A 22,851-nucleotide genomic window follows, 5' to 3' on the forward strand; every position below is an offset into this window, starting at 1 on the left:
GACTATCACCCGCACCAATCAACCAAACCGCCCTGTGGCCCAACATTTCAACTCCCCCTCCCACTCTGCCGAGGATATGGAGGTGCTGGGCCTCCTCCACCGCCGCTCCCTCACCACCAGATGCATGGAAGAAAAACGCCTCATCTTCCGCCTCGGAACATTTCAACCCCAGGGCATCAATGTGGACTTCAACAGCTTCCTCATTTCCCCTTCCCCCACCTCACCCTAGTTTCTAACCTCCAGCTCAACACTGTCCCCTTGTCTTGTCCGACCTGCCCAGCTCCTTTTCCACCTATCCACTCCACCCTCTCCTCCCTGACCTATCACCTTCATCTCCTCCCCCACTCACCTATTGTACTCTATGCTACTCTCTCCCCACCCCACCCTCCTCTAGCTTATCTCTCCACGCTTCAGGCTCTCTGCCTTTATTCCTGATGAAGGGCTTTTGCCCGAAACGTCGATTTTGCCTGTCCTCGGATGCTGCCTTAATTGCTGTGCTCTTCCAGCACCACTGATCCAGAATCTGGTTTCCAACATCTGCAGTCATTGTTTTTACCTCATTGATTTTATCCCTAATTAGTCCTTACCTTTCCAAATACATGTACATCCTGTCCCTCAGGATTCCCTCCAACAACTTGCCCACCACTGAGGTCAGGCTTACCAGTTTATAGTTCCCTGGCTTGTCTTTACCGCCCTTCTTAAATAGTGGCACCACGTTTGCCAACCTCCAGTCTTCCGGCACCTCACCTGTGACTATCGATGAAACAAATCTCTCAGCAAGAGGCCCAGCAACACTTCTCTAGTTTCCCACAGAGTTCTCGGGTGCACCTGATCAGGTCCTGGAGATTTATCCACCTTTAACCGTTTCAAGACATCCAGCACTTCCTCCTCTACAATCTGGACATTTTGCAAGATGTTACCAACTATTTCCCTACAGTCTATATCTTCCATATCCTTTTCCACAGTAAATACTGATGCAAAATATTCATTTAGTATAGCCCATTTTCTGTGGCTCCACACAAAGGCCGCCTTGCTGATCTTTGAGGGGCCCTATTCTCTCTCTAGTTAGCCTTTTGTCCTTTAATATATTTGTAAAAACCCTTTGGATTCTCTTTAATTCTATTTGCCAACACTATCTCATTTCCCCTTTTTGCCCTCCTGATTTCCCTCTTAAGTATACTCCTGCTTCCTTTATACTCTTCTAAGGATTCACTCGATCTATCCTGTCTATACCTGAAATATGCTTCCTTCTTTTTCTTAATCAAACCCTCAATTTCTTTCATCATCCAGCATTCCCTTTACCTAGCAGCCTTCCCTTTCACCCTGACAGGAATATACTTTCTCTGGATTCTTGTTATCTCATTTCTGAAGGCTTCCCATTTTCCAGCCGTCCCTTTACCTGCGAACATCTGCCTCCAATCAGCTTTTGAAAGTTCTTGCCTAATGTCATAAAAATTGGCCTTTCTCCAATTTAGAACTTCCATCACGATTTTAAAACAAATAGAATTTTTCAGCTAGATCACTTTTTTTTTAACCATTAGCACACACTGCACACCCTCACCATCTGTTTCACTCGGTCCACCCCTCCTTTGTTGGCTTAGAATCATCGTTTTTAGGCCCCCTTCAGTTCCAAAGAAAAGTTATTGGGCTTGAAATGTTAACTCTGTTTCTCTCTTCACAAACACTACCACACCTGCTGAGTTTCTCCAGCCCATCCTGTATTTATTTCAAAAAGGGACAAACAGGTTGGTTTGTAGTGCAAGTCTGAGATGTTAGGTGAAGGAATACAGTGTATCAAAGTTTCAATATTTTTGAATACACAATAATAAGATGTACTAATAAATGAATAAATACGGAACTCTTGCCATTATGCTCAGAACATACTGTTTATATGGCCCCATACAGGCAGGAAACATTTTTTATTCACTTGTAGGACATGGATGTCGTGAGTTGGGCCAGCATTTGTTGAAAGTCCTGAGGTGCCCTCGAAGGTGCCAGTCTGCCTTCTTGAACGACTGCAGTCCTTGTGTTGTATGCAGAACCCACACTGCCATTAGGGGGGAAATTCCAGGATTTTGACCCAGTGAACTGAAAAAAACGGCAATGTATTTCAAAGTCAGAATGGTAAGTGGCCTGGAGGGGTGAAATGTAAGCGGTGGTGTTCCCATGTATCTATTTCACCAGATGGCAGGGCTCATGGGTTTTAAAGGACCTTTGGTGAATTTCTGTAGGGTATTTGTAGTTGGTACGTACTGCTGCTACTGAGTGTCAGAAGTGGAGGTGGTGGATGTCTGTGAATATGGTGGCAATCAAATGGGTTGCATTGCCCTGGGCGATGTCATAGAATTTCATAGAATCCCTACAATGTGGAAACAGGCCCTTCAGCCCAACAAATCCTCCAAAGAGTAACCCAGCCAGACCCATTCCCCTACCCTATTATCCTATATTTACCCCTAACTAATGCAGCTAACCTACACATCCCTGAACACGTTGGGCAATTGAGCATGGCCAGTTCACCTAACCTGCACATCTTTGGATTGTGGGAGGAAACCAGGGCACACGGAGGAAACCCACAAAGACATGGGGAAAATGTGCAAACTCTGCACAGACAGTCGCCTGAGGCTGGAATTGAACCTAGCTCCCTGGCACTGTGAAGCAGCAGTGCTAACCACTGAGCCATCATGCCACCCATGTCAAGCCTCTTGGCCCTTGTTGGAGCTTCACTTATCCAGGCGATTTGAAAGTATTCCATCAAATCCATGGCTTGTGTTTTGTAGATGGTGGACAGGTTTCGAAAGCCAGGAGGCGAGTTACTCGCTGTAGTATTCCAACTCTAAATGCTAAGAGGATGTTCCTGTCATGAGAATCTGGTACCAGAATGTATAGTCTCAAAATAAAGAAGCACCAATATAAGACTGAAATGAGGAATTTGTTCCAAGGATTGAGAGTGTTCAGAATTCCTTGCCACAGAGAACTGTGGGGTTATACTGAGCTGGTAAGGGAGAGGCCATGATCATGAAGGTGGTTCTCCCAGATTGAAGCTAGCCCATTGCCTTTTATGTGCTGACTGTGTGTGATGTCTCCAAATATTCATATGCAAAATTTGTGGTAATGGGGGATGGCATTGTCGGTGAGTAGCTTGATAGCACTGTTAAAGATGAGTTTCATCATTTGCTGATTATTGAGTATAGATTGGTGGGACGGTGATTGGCTGAGTTGCATTTGTCCTGTGTTGTTTTTTATTGGACATCTGGGCAATTTTCAACATTGTCAAGCTGATACCAGTATTGTAACTGTACTGGAACAGCATGTCTAGGAAGGTGGCAAGTACTGGAGCACAAGTCTCCAGTACTATTGCGAGAATGTTGTCAGTTGTTGAAGCCTTGGCTGCAGTTCCAACTGTCCTTTGTGGAGTGTGAATATCATGTGAATCAAAATTGGCCGAAGACTGGTATCTGTGATACTGGGGACCTGTGGAGCAAGCCTGTGCAATTACATTGAGACCCATTCTCTGCAGGCTTTGGGAATCATGTGCCCACACCTTCAGGGAGTCACTAATAGCAGTCATATGAGCCAGAGCCCTCGACTTCTACTCTCCTCATAGCAGAACAGTGGCACATTAACAGCCTTAACAGCTCCACAAGGCCCTTCCTGGTGTGTGTAATTTAGCTGCTTTCGAAATAAACTCATTGAGCACCTCATCATTGTGTTTGGAGAGCTGCAATTTGAGTGCAACTTAAGAACAATACTTCGTTGCAAACGCTATATTAAGACAGCAAATGTTAATCTTAGCTACAAAATATATCAGTCATTTGATACAAATGTTTTTATTATTACTGTTGTTCTCTTGTGTTTAGCTCCTATTCTTAACAACTTTTATCAACAATAACTCATATAAATGTAGAACAAGAGTATGCAGCAAAGAAAGAGGCTGCTAGCTCTTTGCTTGTATAATTTCAAATAATGCTTCAACCTTAAATTTTAACCGTAGTCCTGATCTTTCCTCTGCTTCAGATGGTAATGTTCTGTTCTCCCACAACAGATACATGAGTTGTAGGACCATGTGATGCTTTGTAACACAGTTCTTTTTGTGGCAGGTGCATTAAATGGTGATGGTTTTAAGAAACCTTCACTCCCTTTGGCTCCGCCGCAGAAGAAAACTCTCCATTCAAGCCTTCTGCATACAGGCCCAGAATTAACTGAAAGTGTTGATGTTGTCGTGGAGTCCGGGGTGAAAGCTGCACCAGCTGTGGAAAGCTCTGCAGGTCATGACGAAGAAATTCGACCTGAGCTCCAAGAAAGACCCGCACCAGATCAGCGGCCTATTGAGAAAACTCATCCCAATCTTATATCACTGCCAAAGAAGCCCAAGTCAGCAGCCATCAGGTTACCTTCAGATAAATACAAGCCATGCCCTCCACTCCCATATGTGGAGCCACCATGGGGAGGGTTAGCAGAAGCTCCTTACAGCTTTGAGATCCTCAAGAATGGCAGCATAATCTCGGACATAAGTCTGAATTCAAAGAGCTTTTATGTCGTTGGGAGGCTTCCAACCTGTGACATCTCTCTTGAGCATCCTTCCATTTCTCGGTACCATGCCATAGTGCAACACAGACGAGTTGCTGATGGCGAGGGTGGAACTGGATTTTACGTTATTGACTTGAACAGCACTCACGGGACAGTAGTAAACAAACAGAAAGTCAAACCGAACTGCTACCAAAAACTTAAAGTTGGCCATGTTATTAAATTTGGAGGGAGTACAAGACTCCTTGTGTTGCAGGTGAGAATGGAGTCAACTTCAAAGGAAAGCGCATGTTGGCTGTATAATGGTGCAGTGTATTATTTTTATACTAAATTTAAAGTCCTGAAATGTTTAAAAACACCTAATGGTGTGTTATGGACCAGGCCAGATATCCTCAAAACATTTCAAGAACACAGCCCAGACCCTAACTTTGCAAGTTGTTTTAAGCAGGAAGGATGCAGCTGGTCAAACCACTTAGTTTTAAACAAAACAGGATTTAAATACAAGATTAAAGCATAAACAAACGAGAATAGAATACAGTATAACTTAAACTATCTGAAAACCCAACAGATCGTCCCAACTTAATTATGCTGTTCCAAATACTTGCAACAATCCCAATAAACACCCCTTGGCACAAAATGGTAAAAGCGAACACAGGGTCTTATAGGAGAGAGAGAGGTGGCAGCATGGAACACCCTCTTCCATGTAGCTGTTTTTTGGATCAGCAGCCTCAAAGCGACCTGACTGCTTTCAGTAATTAGCCAGACTGCAAAAACCAGAGAACAACTGAGCTGAGAGAACTGGCCATTTCCCTTTCATTGTACACATTTTTTTTTAAAACTCGTAAGCCTTTTGCCTGGGGGAGCTATAATCTGTTAGTTATAATCAAACTGGCCCTAAAACCCATCCAAAGCCAGACTTTTCAGAATCGCTGCTTTTACAACCTCCCTGAAAAAAAACCAAGGACAGCGTAACCTTGTTAAAGGAGCAGCATCATCACAGGTGGCATACTGACAACCATTTGCAATTCAGTCTTGTTCTTAAGTTCCAAGTGCAATCCAAGAACGAACCAAGGTTAGAAGGGCAGACCCTACCTGTTAGATTAAGCTTAATAATGCCTCAGAAGAGTGTGTGGTATATTTTTTCTGTTCGGGTGAAATGCCTTCAGCAGAATGCATTGTACAGTGTATATTACTGTGTAGAGAAGTGAATTCTAGACATGACAAATATCCAAGAGAAAAGTTTTAGACAAGTGAGGATTATTGTACCCACATTTTACTTGCACACTAATGATTCACTTGACAGTGGAGAATCTTCTCCACAGAGTTTGAATAGATTCAAAACTGGATATTCACACAAAGCAATTTCTGCCCACAACACTGACAGACGCCAGGTTGGAATAGCAAGTTGGTGTATGTTTATTCTCATTCAGGCTGCTTATAATGCATATTCTCAGCTGCGAGCCCATGTTGCAAACAGTATTGATCTCCTGAACAGCAGTAACAAGGGGTCAATTGAAGTCTGTCCAAGGACTGTTGTGTTGCTGATGCTATTCTTTAAGTTGAACCAGTTAACTGCAGCAGAGTGTAATTTTAACTACTGATGGCCATAGGCCTTTTTCATCAAAATAGGGGTGACACGATGACTCAGTGGTTAGCACAGTGGTCTCACAGTGCCAGGGATCAAGGTACAATTCCAGCCTTGGGCAACTGGCTGTGTGGAGTTTGCACATTCTCCCCATGTCTGCTTGGGTTTCCTCCTACAGTCCAAAGATGTATAGGTTACATGGATTGGCAATGCTGAATTGACCATAGTGTCCAAGGATGTGTAGGCAAGGTTGATTAGCCATGGGAAATACAGGGTTACAGTGACAGGGTAGTGGAGTGAGTATAGGTGGGATGCTCTTCAGAGAGTTGCTATAGACATGTTGGGCTGAATGGTCTGTTTGTACACTGTAGGGATTCTATGTATAGCAGCTGTATGTTCTGTGTAAAACAGTCAATTGAAGTGAATTAGAAAATAAGTCTTGGAACATTAACTCAGCCAATGAAAGAATGGCTCATTTCCTAACAACCCCATTCTTCTTTGAGATGCTGGAAAAACCCTGTTCCAGTCACTAAACTGATTGACAGTGATCCTCTGAACTACTTTGATACACTTCATTATGTTAATTGTGCTATACAATTGCAAATTTTATTACAGCTTAGCAAAACCATATTGTCCTTTCTTTTCCAATAATAGAATTCTATTGGGTTGCTCTTCACAGTTAGAAGAATTGTTGCAGTACTGGTTAATACTGGAAAGGATGGACAGAAAACATCCTGATTAGTTTCTGAGAGACCACTAAACCCTAGCATTGTCCCCTGACAATATATTAAAACAAACCTGAATTTAAGCCAGTATAATTCAGTCTGTTGTTACATTGAAAAAAAATGCTCTGTCCACAAATAACTTGAGATTTGGAATGACAGAATCTAATCAGAATTGTTTTTCAAGGATTGATTGGACACAGTACAAATGGTAAATGCTCACCCTTGGTGAAGTGGTCATCCTCTTGAACCAACATGAAAGTTGAAGTGAAAATCAGCGCAAGCTGCTAAATCCTGTTTGTTTCTACTTGTGAGCAATACACCCTGTCTAGCAGCTGTCACTGAATTGCCTACCAGAGATTTTTTTTCTTTCAAACGGTGCAACCAAAAGCCAAGGTTTCTACAGATACCACTTTAATTTGTTTTCTCCCTTGCATCACTTCCACTATCGTGTGGTTTTATGGAATTTTTGAAATTTAGAGTTTTTAAAAGAAAAAGCCATTCAGTCCATTGTATCTGCCAACCTAAAAGGAGCTATCCAGCCTATTTGTACATTGCAGCTCTTGGTCCTGTGGTTACAGCGTTTAAAGTGCATGTCCAAGGACTTTTTGCAATGAGGTGTTCTGCCTTTGGGCATGCCAATCTTCCTCACAGCTGTGATTTTTGTTTCTTTAAATGACATGACTTTTTAAATCCCCCTTTCTCTCATGTACGGAAACCCTGTAACGAATGATGTGGGGTTGCAATTTGCACCATTCTTTAAACCACGTTCCCAGAAATAGCTACAATATCATACTTCCAAGTGGGTGTCTGTGTTCAGCTCATTTCCTTTATTTATTAGACTATTTTCATTGGAGCAAACATCATTAATCACTGGCAACTCTTTTGTCTATTTTCTATCTTCTGTAATGTTGCCTTTTGTTCAAGTGTATTAAGCCTCAAAATTTCACTGTTTTTCTGTTTTCTCAATCTACACCTGGCTCCCTGTTCCCTCTTTCAAGCTTGTTTATATCCTCCACCTCCAGCTGCAGTGAAACTACTCCTTTAACTTTAACTCTCCTTTAACTCCTTTGAAGGGCTTTTGCCCGAAACGTTGATTTTCCTGCTCCTCGGATGCTGCCTGACCTGCTGTGCTTTTCCAGCACCACTCTGATCTAAACTCTGGTTTCCAGCATCTGCAGTCCTCACTTTTGCCGAGTTGGTTTTCCTTTAAACTTGTCCAATTAAGCTGTTCTGCAGACCTGATCCCGCCTCAGGCGACTGACTGTGTGGAGTTTGCACGTTCTCCCCGTGTCTGCGTGGGTTTCCTCCGGGTGCTCCGGTTTCCTCCCACAGTCCAAAAAGATGTGCATGGTCAGGTGAATTGGCCATGCTAAATTGCCCGTAGTGTTAGGTAAGGGGTAAATGTAGGGGTATGGGTGGGTTTCGCTTCGGCGGGTCGGTGTGGACTTGTTGGGCCGAAGGGCCTGTTTCTACACTGTAATGTAATCTAATGTAATCTAATCTAATCTAAACTGTTTCAGAATTCAAAAGCCCTCCTTCCAGGGCCATATCTTTATTCACACATTCATTTGCACAAACCTGTTGTTTCTGTGCACACTGGCCCCAGGAGTCTTTGAGGAATTACCATCTTTCGGGCCCTACTCATTGATTTACAGTACAACCTCGATTATCTGAATTTCAGATTACCAAACAAGATCTCAAAGCCCTGGAAAAATGTTATTAAATTTAAATACAAGCATCAGCGAGAGCCAGCAGCCTGGGCTGGCAGCGGGAGCAGGAACAGAGTAGCCACGGGCACCCTGTTCCTGCTACATGCAGCAACCACGGGCACCCTGTTCCTGCTATAGCCTATGCCATGGGCATCCTGTTCCTGCTATATGCCGCTGCCACGGGCACCCTGTTCCTGCTATTGCCACTGCCACGGGCACCCTGTTTCTGCTATATGCAGTCACCACGGGCACCCTATTCCTGCTATATACAGCCACCAAGGGCACCCTATTCCTGCTATTGCCACTGCCTCCGGAACCCTGTTCCTGCTATATACAGCCACCATGGGCACCCTGTTCCAGCTATATGCCACTGCCATGGGCACCCTGTTCCTGCTATATGCCGCTACCATGGGCACCTTGTTCCTGCTATTGCCACTGCCACGGGCACCTTGTTCCTGCTATATACAGCCACCACAGGCATCCTGTTCCTTCTTTATGCAGCCACCACGGGCACCCTGTTCCTGCTATTGCCACTGCCTCCGGAACCCTGTTCCTGCTATATGCCATCTCCATGGGCACTCTGTTCCTGCAATATACAGCCACCATGGGCACCCTGTTCCAGCTATATGCCACTGCCATGGGCACCCTGTTCCTGCTATTGCCACTGCCACGGACACCTTGTTCCTGCTATATGCGGCCACCACAGGCACCCTGTTCCTGCTATATGCAGCCACCACGGGCACCTTGTTCATGCGATATGCCGTCGCCACGGGCACTCTGTTCCTGCTATATGCCCCACCACAGGCATCCTGTTCCTGCTGTATGCCGCCACCACGGGCACCCTGTTCCTGCTGTATGCCGCCACCACGGGCACCCTGTTCCCGCTATATGCAGCCACCACGGGCACCCTGTTCCCGCTATATGCAGCCACCACGGGCACCCTGTTCCCGCTATATGCAGCCACCACGGGCACCCTGTTCCCGCTATATGCCGCCACCACGGGCACCCTGTTACTGCTATATGCCGCCACCACGGGCACCCTGTTCCTGCTTTATGCAACCACCAAGGGCACCCTGTTCCTGCTATATGCCGCTGCCACGGGCACCCTGTTTCTGCTATATGCAGCCACCACGGGCACCCTATTCCTGCTATATGCCGCCACCACGGGCACCCTGTTCCTGCTATATGCCACTTGCACGGGCACCCTGTTCCTGCTATATGCCACTTGCACGGGCACCCTGTTCCTGCTATATGCAGCCACCACGGGCACCCTGTTCCTGCTATATGCAGCCACCACGGGCACCCTGTTCCTGCTATATGCAGCCACCACGGGCACCCTGTTCCTGCTATATGCAGCCACCACGGGCACCCTGTTCCTGCTATATGCAGCCACCACGGGCACCCTGTTCCTGCTATATGCAGCCACCACGGGAACCCTGTTCCTGCTATATGCAGCCACCACAGGCACCCTGTTCCTGCTATATGCAACTGCCACGGGATCACTGTTCCTGCTATTGCCACTGCCACCGGCACCCTGTTCCTGCTATGTGCAGCCGGCACGGGCACCCTGTTCCTGCTATATGCCCCACCACGGGCACCCTGTTCCTGCTATATGCAGCCACCACAGGCACCCTGTTCCTGCTATATGCAACTGCCACGGGATCACTATTCCTGCTATTGCCACCGCCAACGGCACCCTGTTCCTGCTATGTGCAGCCGCCACGGGCACCCTGTTCCTGCTATGTGCAGCCGCCACGGGCACCCTGTTCCTGCTATGTGCAGCCGCCACGGGCACCCTGTTCCTGCTATGTGCAGCCGCCACGGGCACCCTGTTCCTGCTATGTGCAGCCGCCACGGGCACCCTGTTCCTGCTATGTGCAGCCGCCACGGGCACCCTGTTCCTGCTATGTGCAGCCGCCACGGGCACCCTGTTCCTGCTATGTGCAGCCGCCACGGGCACCCTGTTCCTGCTATGTGCAGCCGCCACGGGCATCCTGTTCCTGCTATTGCCGCTGCCACGGGCATCCTGTTCCTGCTATTGCCGCTGCCACGGTCACCTTGTTTGTGCTATTGCCACTGCCACGGGCACCCTGTTCCAGCTATATGCAGCCACAACGGCCACCCCGTTCCTGCTATATGCAACTGCCATCAGAACCCTGTTCCTGCTGTATGCAGCCACCACGGGCACCCTGTTCCTGCTATATGCCCCACCACGGGCACCCTGTTCCTGCTATATGCCCCACCACGGGCACCCTGTTCCTGCTATATGCCCCACCACGGGCACCCTGTTCCTGCTATATGCCCCACCACGGGCACCCTGCTCCTGCTATATGCAGCCACCACTGGCACCCTGCTCCTGCTATATGCAGCCGCCAAGGGCACCCTGGTCCTGCTATATGCAGCCGCCACGGGCACCCTACTCCTGCCACCGGAATCCTGCTCCTGCTGTATGCCGCCGCAACGGGCACCCTGTCCCTGCTATATGCAGCCGCCACGGGCACCCTGTCCCTGCTATATGCAGCCACCACGGGCACTGTGTTCCTGGTATTGTCACCGCCACGGGCACCCTGTTCCTGCTATATGCAGCCACCACGGGCACCCTGTTCCTGCTATATGCAGCCACCACGGGCAGCCTGTTCCTGCTATATGCAGCCACCACGGGCACCCTGTTCCTGCTATATGCAGCCACCACGGGCACCCTGTTCCTGCTATATGCAGCCACCACGGGCACCCTGTTCCTGCTATATGCAGCCGCCACGGGCACCCTGTTCCTGCTATATGCAGTCGCCACGGGCACCCTGCTCCTGCTATATGCAGCCACCACGGGCACCCTGTTCCTGCTATATGCAGCCACCACGGGCACCCTGTTCCTGCTATGTGCAGCCACCACGGGCACCCTGTTCCTGCTATATGCAGCCACCACGGGCACCCTGTTCCTGCTATATGCAGCCACCACGGGCACCCTGTTCCTGCTATATGCAGCCACCACGGGCACCCTGTTCCTGCTATATGCAGCCACCACGGGCACCCTGTTCCTGCTATATGCAGTCGCCACGGGCACCCTGTTCCTGCTATTGCCACTGCCACCGGAATCCTGCTCCTGCTGTATGCCGCCGCCACGGGCACCCTGCTCCTGCTATATGCAGCCGCCACGGGCACCCTGCTCCTGCTATATGCAACCGCTACGGGCACCCTGTCCCTGCTATATGCAGCCGCCACGGGCACCCTGTCCCTGCTATATGCAGCCGCCACGGGCTCCCTGTCCTTGCTATATGCAGCCGCCACGGGCACCCTGTCCCTGCTATATGCAGCCGCCGCGGGCACCCTGTCCCTGCTATATGCAGCCGCCGCGGGCACCCTGTCCCTGCTATATGCAGCCGCCACGGGCACCCTGTCCCTGCTATATGCAGCCGCCACGGGCACCCTGTCCCTGCTATATGCAGCCGCCACGGGCACCCTGTCCCTGCTATATGCAGCCGCCACGGGCACCCTGTCCCTGCTATATGCAGCCGCCACGGGCACCCTGTCCCTGCTATATGCAGCCGCCACGGGCACCCTGTCCCTGCTATATGCAGCCGCCACGGGCACCCTGTCCCTGCTATATGCAGCCGCCACGGGCACCCTGTCCCTGCTATATGCAGCCGCCACGGGCACCCTGTCCCTGCTATATGCAGCCACCACGGGCACCCTGTCCCTGCTATTGTTGCCACCACTCGATCAGTTATCTGAACAAAGCACTTCCCAACTGTCTTGTTCGAATAATTGAGGTTGTTCAGTATATGCTAGTTGTCTCAAATCTGCCTGCAGAACCTTATCTGCTACAGATGTGGGTGTTGACATCTCTTTGTTTAGCATTTGGAGTGTTGTAGTGGTTAGCACTCCTGTTTCACACAGTGCCAGTGACCCAGATGCGGTTCCAGCCTCAGGCGAGTCTGTGTGGGTTTCACCTGGGAGCTCCGGCTTCCTACCACAGTCCAAAGAAATGCCGATTAAGCGGACTGGCCCTGCTAAATTGATGTGAAAGGTAGGTGGATTAGCCGTATAAAATAAGACCGGGATGGGGATCTGGGTCTGGGTGGGATATCTTCGGAGGATTGGCGCACATTCAGTGAGTGGATTGCTTCTTTCAGCACTATTGGGATTCTGCGAATACCCTTCAATATTCCACAGATGCTCTGTGATCTCCTTGATCCTAGCACCATATCACCACAGAATCATTATAATCCTTTCGGAAGCACCCGTTATTACTATTGCTTTCCCAATTATCTTGTTCCCAGTATGACTGAATGAGACATGATGCCCGTCTTTGACTGTTCTCCCCAGAGAATCAGCACCCTCACCAGCATTCAGGACTGAAAACTGGTTAGAGAACGATGTATTCCAATGTCCTGTACTTGTGCACACTTGTCTGTCTGACCTTCTGCCATTCTCTTTTCTGCCTATGCTCTTAAGTTGAAGGGTGACCATCCTCCTCCAATAACCTGCTATCCACAAAGCCTCTCAGATCAGCTATTGTGATGCCAGTTGCTGTTCAAGCACTGAAATCTGGAACTCAAACTCCTCCAACTGACAACCCTCCACATAAGTATGGTTGAAGTGTCTTTGGAGTTCCCATGTGACAGAATATGAATTCAGATGTGAACATAATGTCCTGCTATAATCTTACATTTGGATCTCAGCAGAACAGATTTGAAGTCAAGACTTGCCCTAATTTGTTCGCTAGCTACTTGCCAGTCTGCTCTTTCCCAAGTACTCCTGCCCCTTTAGGTGTCATTTCACCTTACTACTTGACCCTCATGCTCCCTTACCTCCAAGCTGTTCAATTCTTCAATGAATTGATTAACTGTTAAAATATGTTATGCTTGCATATAGTGGAGATATTGAAGCCTTCTATTTAAACCCCTCAGGTTCTGGTGTTCCTCGCTCTGTATTGATTTTGATGTCACTCTGTCAGCATCTTTTTATTTTTCCTATGTTTGGCTTAGTGTGCTTCAATTTCTTTTTATGTCCGGTCTCCAACCGTTTTGCTATGATTTTTGGAATTTCCCATCTGCATATTCTCTCTGGTATCCAGGTATCTTTGAATTTACTTTTTTTTTGCCTTGGCCAATACCAGACCTGTTCCCCAAAAGTCCAGGGTAACTTTTGCCCTTTGTTTATTTCTGCCTTAGCCTTTGAGAAAGTCTCTACACCCCTGCAACCCCCCAACAGAAGTTTTGGCAAATAGTTTCCCCACAATTTGTGTCCTGCCATACCACAGTTGCATGAAGAGGTCCCCTTTTGTCGGTGCAGCTTTTCCTTTGTTTTTTATGCTGTCCCTCAACACATTACAGGCTTAAATGGTAGGCACTTTATTTATAAATGTTTTTGTAATTTTTATTTTTAAATGTGAAAATGTGTTTTAGCATTTGTTCCGTGCACCATTAGCCTTTGAATCCATCACATCACAGAATGTTGCCCCTCTATGAGAAGGATATTATGCTGGAGAGGGTCCAGAAAAGATTTTCCAGGATGCTGCCAGAAATGGAGGGCTTGAGTCATAAAATAGGCTGATAGGCTCAGAATTTTTCCACAGAAGTGTAGGAGGATGAGGGGTAACCTCAGAGAGGTTTATAAACTCGTGAGACACGTAGATAAGGTTCAAAGTTTGAGCGAAGATTTGTAGCTCGGGTGCTCGTTGCTGTGGTTCTGTTCGCCGAGCTGGAAGTTTTTGTTGCAAACGTTTCGTCCCCTGGATGGGCGACATCATCAGTGCTTGGGAGCCTCCTGCGAAGCGCTTCTTTGATGTTTCCTCCGGTGTTTATAGTGGTCTGTCCCTGCCGCTTCCGGTTGTCAGTTTCAGCTGGCCGCGTAGTGGTTGGTATATTGGGTCCAGGTCGATGTGTTTGTTGATGGAGTTTGTGGATGAATGCCATGCCTCTAGGAATTCCCTGGCTGTTCTCTGTCTGGCTTGCCCTATGATAGTAGTGTTGTCCCAGTCGAATTCATGTTGCTTGTTGTCTGATAAGGAGAATAGCAAAGGTCTTTTCCCGAGGATAGGGGAGTTCAAAAGGAGGGGAAATAATTTTAAGGTGAGGGAGTTAAAAAGGACATGAGGGCATTTTTTTTTTTAACAGAGTGGTTTCTGTGTGGAATGAACTGCCAAACGAAGTGGTGGATGCAACGTTAGAACTTTTATAAGACATTTGGATAAATACAAAAAGAGGATAGGTTTGGATGGAAAAGGGCCAAATGCAGACAAATGGGATTTGTTTAGTTTGGGGACATGGTTGGCATGAAGTAGTTGGGCCAAAGTGTCTTTTCCATGCTGTATGACTCTGATTTTATATATAATTACTTCAGCGTATCCAGTACCATTCCTATCATGTTATTTTTGAAGCAGTTACTTTCTATCAAAAGGTATTTCTGGTGATGCTCAGCTATCTTTACTTTGCTAGCGAGCCTTTGCATCCTATGTTTCAGTCACAGATATCTCTCTCCTAATTCCCTCACTGCTGCCCACCCAATCTCAACACCACATTGAAAAAACAAGCTTGATGCTGGGTTATACAAATATACCAAATTTTGTATTTAAGTGCCTTGCTGTAGTACCCATCCCAGGATGCTTTGTCGGGACACAAAATGATCATTAAAAATTGTCACGAGGCCATATGTGCTAATGTTAGGACAGGGCTTAATCAATGGGTTTACTTAGATGAGGAGAGAAAGACCGATTGATTCAGGGAGAAATTCCAGTGCTTATGAACTGAGCAAGTGTTTGCACAGTGTTAATGATAGAACAATGAAAACCAGGGACATGTAAAAGGCACAAATGGGATGATTTCTGAGATCTCTGTAGGTAATGAGGTGGCACAGTGATTAGCACTGCTGCCTCACAGCGCCAGAGACCCAGGTTCAATTCCCGCCTCAGGCAACTGACTGTGGAGTTTGCACATTCTCCCTGTGTCTGCATGGGTTTCCTCCAGGTGCTCCAGTTTCCTCCCACAGTCCAATAGTGTGCAGGTTAGGTGAATTGGCCATGCTAAATTGCCCGTAGTATTAGGTGAAGGGGTAAATGTTGGGGAATGGGTCTGGGTGGGTTGCGCTTCGGCGGGTCAGTGTGGACTTGTTGGGCCGAAGGGCCTGTTTTCACATTGTAAGTAATGTAATCTAATGAGATTGGGTAACACCTGCCCAGCTTCTAGTCAAACTGAGAGAAAGGCAAAAGCATGTACTAATTACAAAGACATGTGAACCACTTGTCATCCTCCTGGTTTGTTATGTCCCTCCTCTTCAGATCCATTCACGTTCATGAATGACGGCTGCCACTTTAACACTGTCTCAATTCTAGCTCCAGGAAGAAAGCATTCAGAGAAAAGAACAAAAGAGAGCAAGAGTATGAAACATAAAATTGTTAGAGAATTTAGATAAATCTTTGCACCCTGTACCCTCCCACCAATACACCTTGTTTGTTGATGTAATTTTTTTTGGCCATCTGTTTCCATAACTACTTCCTTTAATCAATGCATGAAATGAGAGATTATGTTTTAAAAAGATATAACTAGATAGTTCTGTTTTATTTCTCTTATATAGAAAATAGGAGTCAGACTCGGCTATTTGGCCCCGCAAGCCCGCTCTGTCATTCAGTACAATCATGAGTGACCATTTAATTCAGTACTCTGTTCCTGCTTTCTTCCCACACCCTTTGAGCCCTTCAGCCCTCATATCTATTCCTGCAGCCCTGCACCAAACAGAAGTAAATATTTAATGTTGTTAAAAGAGTGGCAGGGTGATATATTAACCTAATTTCTCAGGCAGCCCATGCAGCCACTGTTACAGTTATCCAATGCAGGTTAACCTCTTGTACGTTTGTTGTTGTAAGTTTTTGTTACCTTCGCAAACTGTTTTATCATTTGTTCTATTGGGCAATTTTTTAAACCGGTTAATTTGAGTGACCCAGTAACAATGCCACCTCAACATTAAACACTAAACTGGGATAACTGAAATGAAGTATCCCTGGAGTTTTGTCCTAACGTTGTATTATGGGACTGGTCAGGTTATTAAAGGAGGATCCTATGATCTTCCAGATTTATTTTAAATTTCATGATGCTATTTGTGTGCAGGGCCCAGAAGAGGATGAAGATGAGGAATCTGATTTCACTGTGACTGAGCTGGTGCAGAGGAGCCAGCAGCACAAGCAGCTGGAGAAACGAATGCTGGGTGAAGATTCTGATGAGGATGAAAGTGCGGATGTTGAGTCAGTGGAACAGCCCAGGCCACCTGCAGCCAGCAGTGTCACTGGTTGCACGTGGGGAATTGGTAGGTGCACCTACAATGTAGAGGGCTGGAGAATTGCCAACTTAATGAGCTGATTCAAAAAAACCTAAAGATAAGCATAGCAATGTCTGTCTAATCAGTTCAACTACAATGGTAGACAAACTTCCAGCAACAATTATATACAGTAGGATTAAGAGTAAAAATGCCTGTAGTCCTACTGGACCATAGGGCTGCTCTCTATTATTAGCCACATGGGAAAATATGGATTAATTTGGAAGAGTCAACATGAATTTGTTGTGGGGAAAATTATGTCTAACTAACCTGGAGGAGATTTTGAAGAAGTAACAGAGGATTTTTACTTATTCCTTTGTGGGATGTGGGTGTTGCTGGCTAAACCAGCCTTCCTAATTGCCCAGAGGGCAGTTTTGGGCAGCATGGCTGTGTCCTATATAAGGCCATGAGAAAGAGGAACAGGAGTAGGCTATTTGGCCCCTCAAGTCTGATCTGCCATTCGTTAGGGTTATGGATGATCTGACATACTTCGCATCCGCTTTGCTTCCCTTTCCCCTTGATCCTTGATTTCCCCTACCGATCAAGAATCTGTCTCAGCCCTGAATATACACAAGGGCTCTGCCCCCACACCTCTCTGTGACAGGAAGTGCGAAAGACACTCAACCCCCTGGATGAAGAAATTCCACTGCATTTCTGTCTTAGATTTAGGTTTGCATTAGATGTGTAGGCAACACCTTTAAAATGCTGAAGAGTTCTGCATGGTGAATTTATTACTGTTGATTGGGCAGAAAAGTAGAAAGTGGAATTCAAACTGTAGAAGTGCAAGGATATCGATTTGGGGAGGTTGAACAAAGCAAAGGAATAGGACAATAAACAGGAGGTTATTGGGAAGAACAGAGGAAAGAAGAAGCCTTGTACTGTTTGTCTATTGGAACCTGTAGGTGGCAGAACTGGCCAATGAAGTGGTGAAGGTCTATTAGACTTGCAAGCCTCCCCACAATGATTCTGGTCCTACTCTTGTTTAATTGCAACCCATCCACCTTGTACAGGTCCTACTGCCCCCAAAAATGATTCTAATGCTCCAGAACCCCAACATTGTCCCCTCTGTACCAGCTGTGCATTCATCTGGACTAATCACCTATTCTTTGCTCACGAGCATGTGGTGCCAGCAATTACTGTCTTTTGAGTCCTATTCTCTAATGTGCTTCCTAGTTTCCAAAATTCTGCTTAGAGAATCTCATCTTTTTTTTCTGCCTATGTCATTGATACCAATATGTACTGCAATCTCTCTCTGACCTTGCCTTTCAGAATGCCCTGTAGCTATTCAGTGACACCCCTGACCCTGGCACAAGGGAGGTAACATACCATCTTGGAGTTGCCAGGGTTGGAGGATTTGAGCTATAAGGAGAGGCTGAACAGGCTGGGGCTGTTTTCCCTGGAGGCCAAGGGGTGACTTATAGAGGTTTATAAAATTATGAGGGGCATGGATAGAGTAAATAGACAAAGTCTTTTCCCTGGGGTCAGGGAGTCCAAAACTAGAGGGCATAGATTTAGGGTGAGAGGGGAAAGATATGAAAGAGACCTAAGGGGCAACTTTTTCACATAGAGGGTGGTACATGTATGGAATGAGCTGCCAAAGGAAGTGGTGGAGGCTGGTACAATTGCAACATTTAAAAGACATTTGGATGGGTATATGAATAGGAAGGGTTTGGAGGGATATGGGCCAGGTGCTGGCAGGTGGGACTAGATTGGGTTGGGATATCTGGTCGGCATGGACGTGTTGGACCGAAGGGTCTGTTTCCATGCTGTACATCTGTATGATTCTAGATGCTTTCCTTTATGGGATATATATTGGAAATATAAAATGCTAGTTAAGCCACTACTGGAATTTTGTGTGCAATCCTGGTCATCACATTACAGGAAGGACAAAATCGCTTTGGGAGAGGGTGGATGGAGGAGGTTTTCATGTGTGTTGTCAGGGCATGAAAATTGTTGCTGTGAGGAATGATTGCACAGACTAGACTTTTGAATGGAACAGAGAAGGCTGAGGGGTGACCTAATCGAGGTGTATGAAATAACGAAGGATATGGATGTAGAGAAAACATTTTCACACAGAGGGTGTTAGATGCTTGGAATTTGCTGCTCAGCTTCATGACTGAGAAGGAATTCCTCGAGGAAATCTGGATCTGTGCCTGAAGGGATGTCATCTGTAGATCAGGTACTGGAATGAGGAGTTGAAATGGATGGCTAGTTTATTCAGCTACCTCACACTGTGGGCTAAATGGCCTGTTCCTGGGCTATCACCATTCTATGTTTCGATAACCAAGCTCGGAAACATGCGCCATTCTGATTAATGTTTTTTGACCTTCATTAATTGCTGTGCACATTCAAGTCAACCATTGCTTGCTCTAAGCTCTATTAGGTAAGTAGAGTCTGAATTGTTTTTGGTGTATAAATAGAGTTATCAGTTCACAATCTTGAGTAAAAGATAATGTTGCATACAAGGACCCAGATGCTATAAAAATAAAGGAGCCAGTTGGAATGATGACCAACTGTTTTGAGGGGATTTCTTCATCCCAGTTTATCTTGTGCCAAGTCTGTGGCATTGATGCACCATCCTATCATCTTGTTGTCAGGTTTCTATATTGTGCATTTTCAGTAAAGGCTTATGCAAGGAGTCATTTTCCAGACAACTGAGATGCGACAAATTCCTCAAGGTCAGAGTGTTTATGCAACAGAGTGCAGGGGACCCACATGCTGCAGTCAACGGAGACATTGTGATAGTGAAGCTATTCAGTATTTAGAAATGGACAACTTTCCTTCAGTGCTTCCCTTTTCTTTCCCTGTCTCTACCCTCCATTTAATATTTTGGGCCACCATCAGCCCCACACTGCAACATTTAACACATTACCACTTAAGAAGTAAACCCAATCAAGAAAAAAAAAAAAATTTTTGTGGAATGAAAGCTGTCATCAGTAAAAAGTGAACATGTTGATTAATGAGTGAGTCCCCATCAAGTTCAACCAGAAAAATAATTTTGCTTCTTCCAGTATATCACTGTTTCCCTACCTTCCCACTTGCACCCAGCTATTTCCTTTTGCTAGACTTGGTCCAAGACCATCAGAAGTGAGACTGTATCTCACTTGGCAGCCAGTGATCTACAGTTCAATGAATTAGCATATAAAGTAGGTTGTGTCTGCTAAATTTGTGAATTTATTTTTTAATATTTCAACAGTTGAGGATGCAGTGGAAGATGAAAGTGAAGACAACCCATATTCCATTGAATTCCAGGAGGACCGCGAAGCTTTTTATATCAAAGACCCGAAGAAAGCACTCCAGGGTTTCTTTGATAGGGAAGGTATGTTTTTTCCAAACAAAGTCTCTGCTACCAGAAAATGAAACGACCACTGCAAAATTAAAAACTGTCTCAATGTCAGGAAAGATAACATTATTTCAATAAATGTAATATTTTAAGCATTAAAACAGCCAGGTTATGTGATCTTACTTTTCATTTTTAGTTTCCTCCAGCCTTTCCTGAAGGCAAAAGACTTTGCTGGAATGCAATCTGCTTAATCTGTCAGCTTTCCAGTTCCTTGTCCCTTCAGCATTTCTTCATTTGTTTACGCAGACATTAATTGTCAGTTAGATGTTTGACAATGGAAGGCATCACAACAAAGTCATCATGTCCTAGGTGGAGTAAGATACTCGAGACCTTCAGGGAAAAACAATCTGAGTTTAAACCTAGTGGTCAGCTTTTTAAAAATTCACATTCATGATTCTACTTGCCATAACCTTGCCCTTCCATATCTCTATAAACTCCTCCAGCACTTAACTGTCTAAGGTCTCTGTGGCCCTTCAATTCGGGGAGAATGCGAGTAAGTGGTGTTGAAATATCCATCAGCCATGATTGAATGGTGGAGTGGACTCAATGGGCTGAATGGCCTTACTTCCATTCCCTATGTCTTATGGTCTTAATCCTGGCCTCTGGTAAATCCTTGCTGCACCAGAGATGATTATGTCTTCATTTACCTGGGCCCTAAATTATTCAATTAATTCATAGTTGTACAATTGTAAAACACAAATAGTCTAACTTGTCTAGCCGACCAGATATCCTAAATTAATCTAGTCCCATTTGCCAGCATTTGGCCTATACCCCTCAAAACCCTCCCTATTCATGTACCATTACCCTTTTAAATGTTGTAATTGTACCAGCATCCACCGCTTCCTCGTCAGTTCCTTCAATACATGCACCATACTCTGCATGAGAACATTGCCCGTAAGGTGCCTTTTAAATCTTTTCCCCCCTTACCTTAAAGCCTGTGCCCTCTACATAGGAAAAAGACATTGGCTATTCACCTTATCCATGCCTGTCATGATTTATTAAACCTCTGTAAGGTCACCCTCCGCTTCTGATCCTCCAAGGAAAATAGCCCTGGTCTATTCAGCCTCTCCTCAACCTCCAACCCTGGCAACATCCTTGTAAATTTTTTCTGGACACTTTCAAGTTTCACAACATCTTGAGAGATTAGAATTGAACACAGTATTCCAAAAGTGGCCTAACCAATGTCCTGTACAGCTGCAACATGACCTCCGAACTCCTATATCCAGTGCACTGACCAATAAAGGCAAGTGTACCAAACACTGTCTTCACCACCTTGTCTCCCTCTGACTCCACTTTCAAGGAACTATGAACCTGCACCCCAGACCTTTGTTCAGCAATACCCTCCAGGACCTTACCATTAAGTTTATAAGCCGTGTCCTGATTGCCTTACCAAAATGCAACACCTCACATTTATCTAAATTAAACTCCATTTGCCACTCCTCAGCCCATCTGATCAAGGTCATGTACTGTGAGGTAACCTTCTTCACTATCCAATGTACTATGAATTTTGGTGTTACCTGCAAGCTTACTAATCAGACCACTGACATTCACATCCAAATCATGACTTAAAGCAGCGGACCCAGCACTGATCCTTCCCTCAATACTACCACCTCCCTCCTCCTTTAAGAGCCCTTGAAAAACAGATCTATGAACAAGCATTTTGGTCAATGTTGCTCAGTATCAAATTTTATTTGATAAAGCTTCTGTGAAGACATTACATTAAAGGTGCTACTTAAATGCATGTTTTTAATCATAATTTAATATTAGTATTGGACACGCCTTAATGTGAACACTATTCTTGACATTCATTGTCCATTTAAGTAAATACAATTAATTCTCAGGTAACTCTGGTTAAAAGACCACAATTAAAGCTACGAAATAATAAATTGGGGCCTGAATGATTAGATTTAATTAATCTGTTCCAAATCCTTGCACCACTTCTAAAAGTCATGAACCATTGACCAGTAAAATGAAAAATTGCAAATCTGCATCAGAAAACCTGGAAGTATATTGTGTCTATAACAAGAAAATGAAGATCCTGAGTTATTGAAACAAGTAATCGGTCGGTTTGCTTCAACCTCAAAGATGGAGGGCATTGTCACCTTTTGGTACAGTAAACTAAAACCGATGTTTCACAGCACTTTTCACAGCTTCAACTGCTTGACAGCCATCAAACTACTTTTTAAGCATAGTAACTTTTGTAATGTAGGAAATGTCGCAGCCAATCTGTGTACATAAAGCTTGGCGATGTTGGTGAGTCAGTGTAGGTACAGTGTGGTGCTGGAAGAAGCACACAGCAGGTCGGGCAGCATCTAAGGACCAGGAGAGTCGACATTTTGGCCAGGATCCCTCATTAGCCCTGATGAGAGGTCTTGTCTGAAATGTCCACTCTCCTGCTGCTCATATGCTGCCTGACCTGCTGTGCTTTTTCCAGTGTCACACTCTAGCTACACACACAGCTTGTGCAAACAGCAAACAATAATGATCAAATAACATGTCTTCGTGATGTTGATTGAGAGATAAATACTGGCAAGGCCACAGGGGGATGTTCCTTGTTCACCACCTTTGACATAATGCAATGGATCTAAATGATCCATTGAGAGAGAGAGTTTAACATCTCATCTTTATCCACAATCTCATGGATCCAGAATAGGTAAA

At 45.6% G+C, this 22,851-nt stretch overlaps 1 protein-coding gene across 2 annotated transcripts in view; it reads left to right on the forward strand.

Annotated features, from left to right (window-relative positions):
* slc4a1ap (solute carrier family 4 member 1 adaptor protein) overlaps nucleotides 1-22,851 on the forward strand; it is a 155,417-nt gene that overhangs the window by 28,305 nt on the left and 104,261 nt on the right. For both annotated transcript variants that reach the window (XM_087983468.1, XM_043687239.2), the window contains exons 2-4: nucleotides 4,098-4,780; nucleotides 16,646-16,841; nucleotides 20,047-20,169. In XM_087983468.1, the coding sequence (XP_087839594.1) occupies nucleotides 4,098-4,780; nucleotides 16,646-16,841; nucleotides 20,047-20,169 (1,002 nt within the window). The remainder of the gene's footprint in view (nucleotides 1-4,097; nucleotides 4,781-16,645; nucleotides 16,842-20,046; nucleotides 20,170-22,851) is intronic.

Source organism: Chiloscyllium plagiosum, unplaced genomic scaffold, assembly GCF_037043375.1.
Source record: "Chiloscyllium plagiosum isolate Xiang-an unplaced genomic scaffold, Cpla_swu_hap1 HiC_scaffold_3, whole genome shotgun sequence".
NCBI lineage: Eukaryota > Metazoa > Chordata > Chondrichthyes > Orectolobiformes > Hemiscylliidae > Chiloscyllium > Chiloscyllium plagiosum.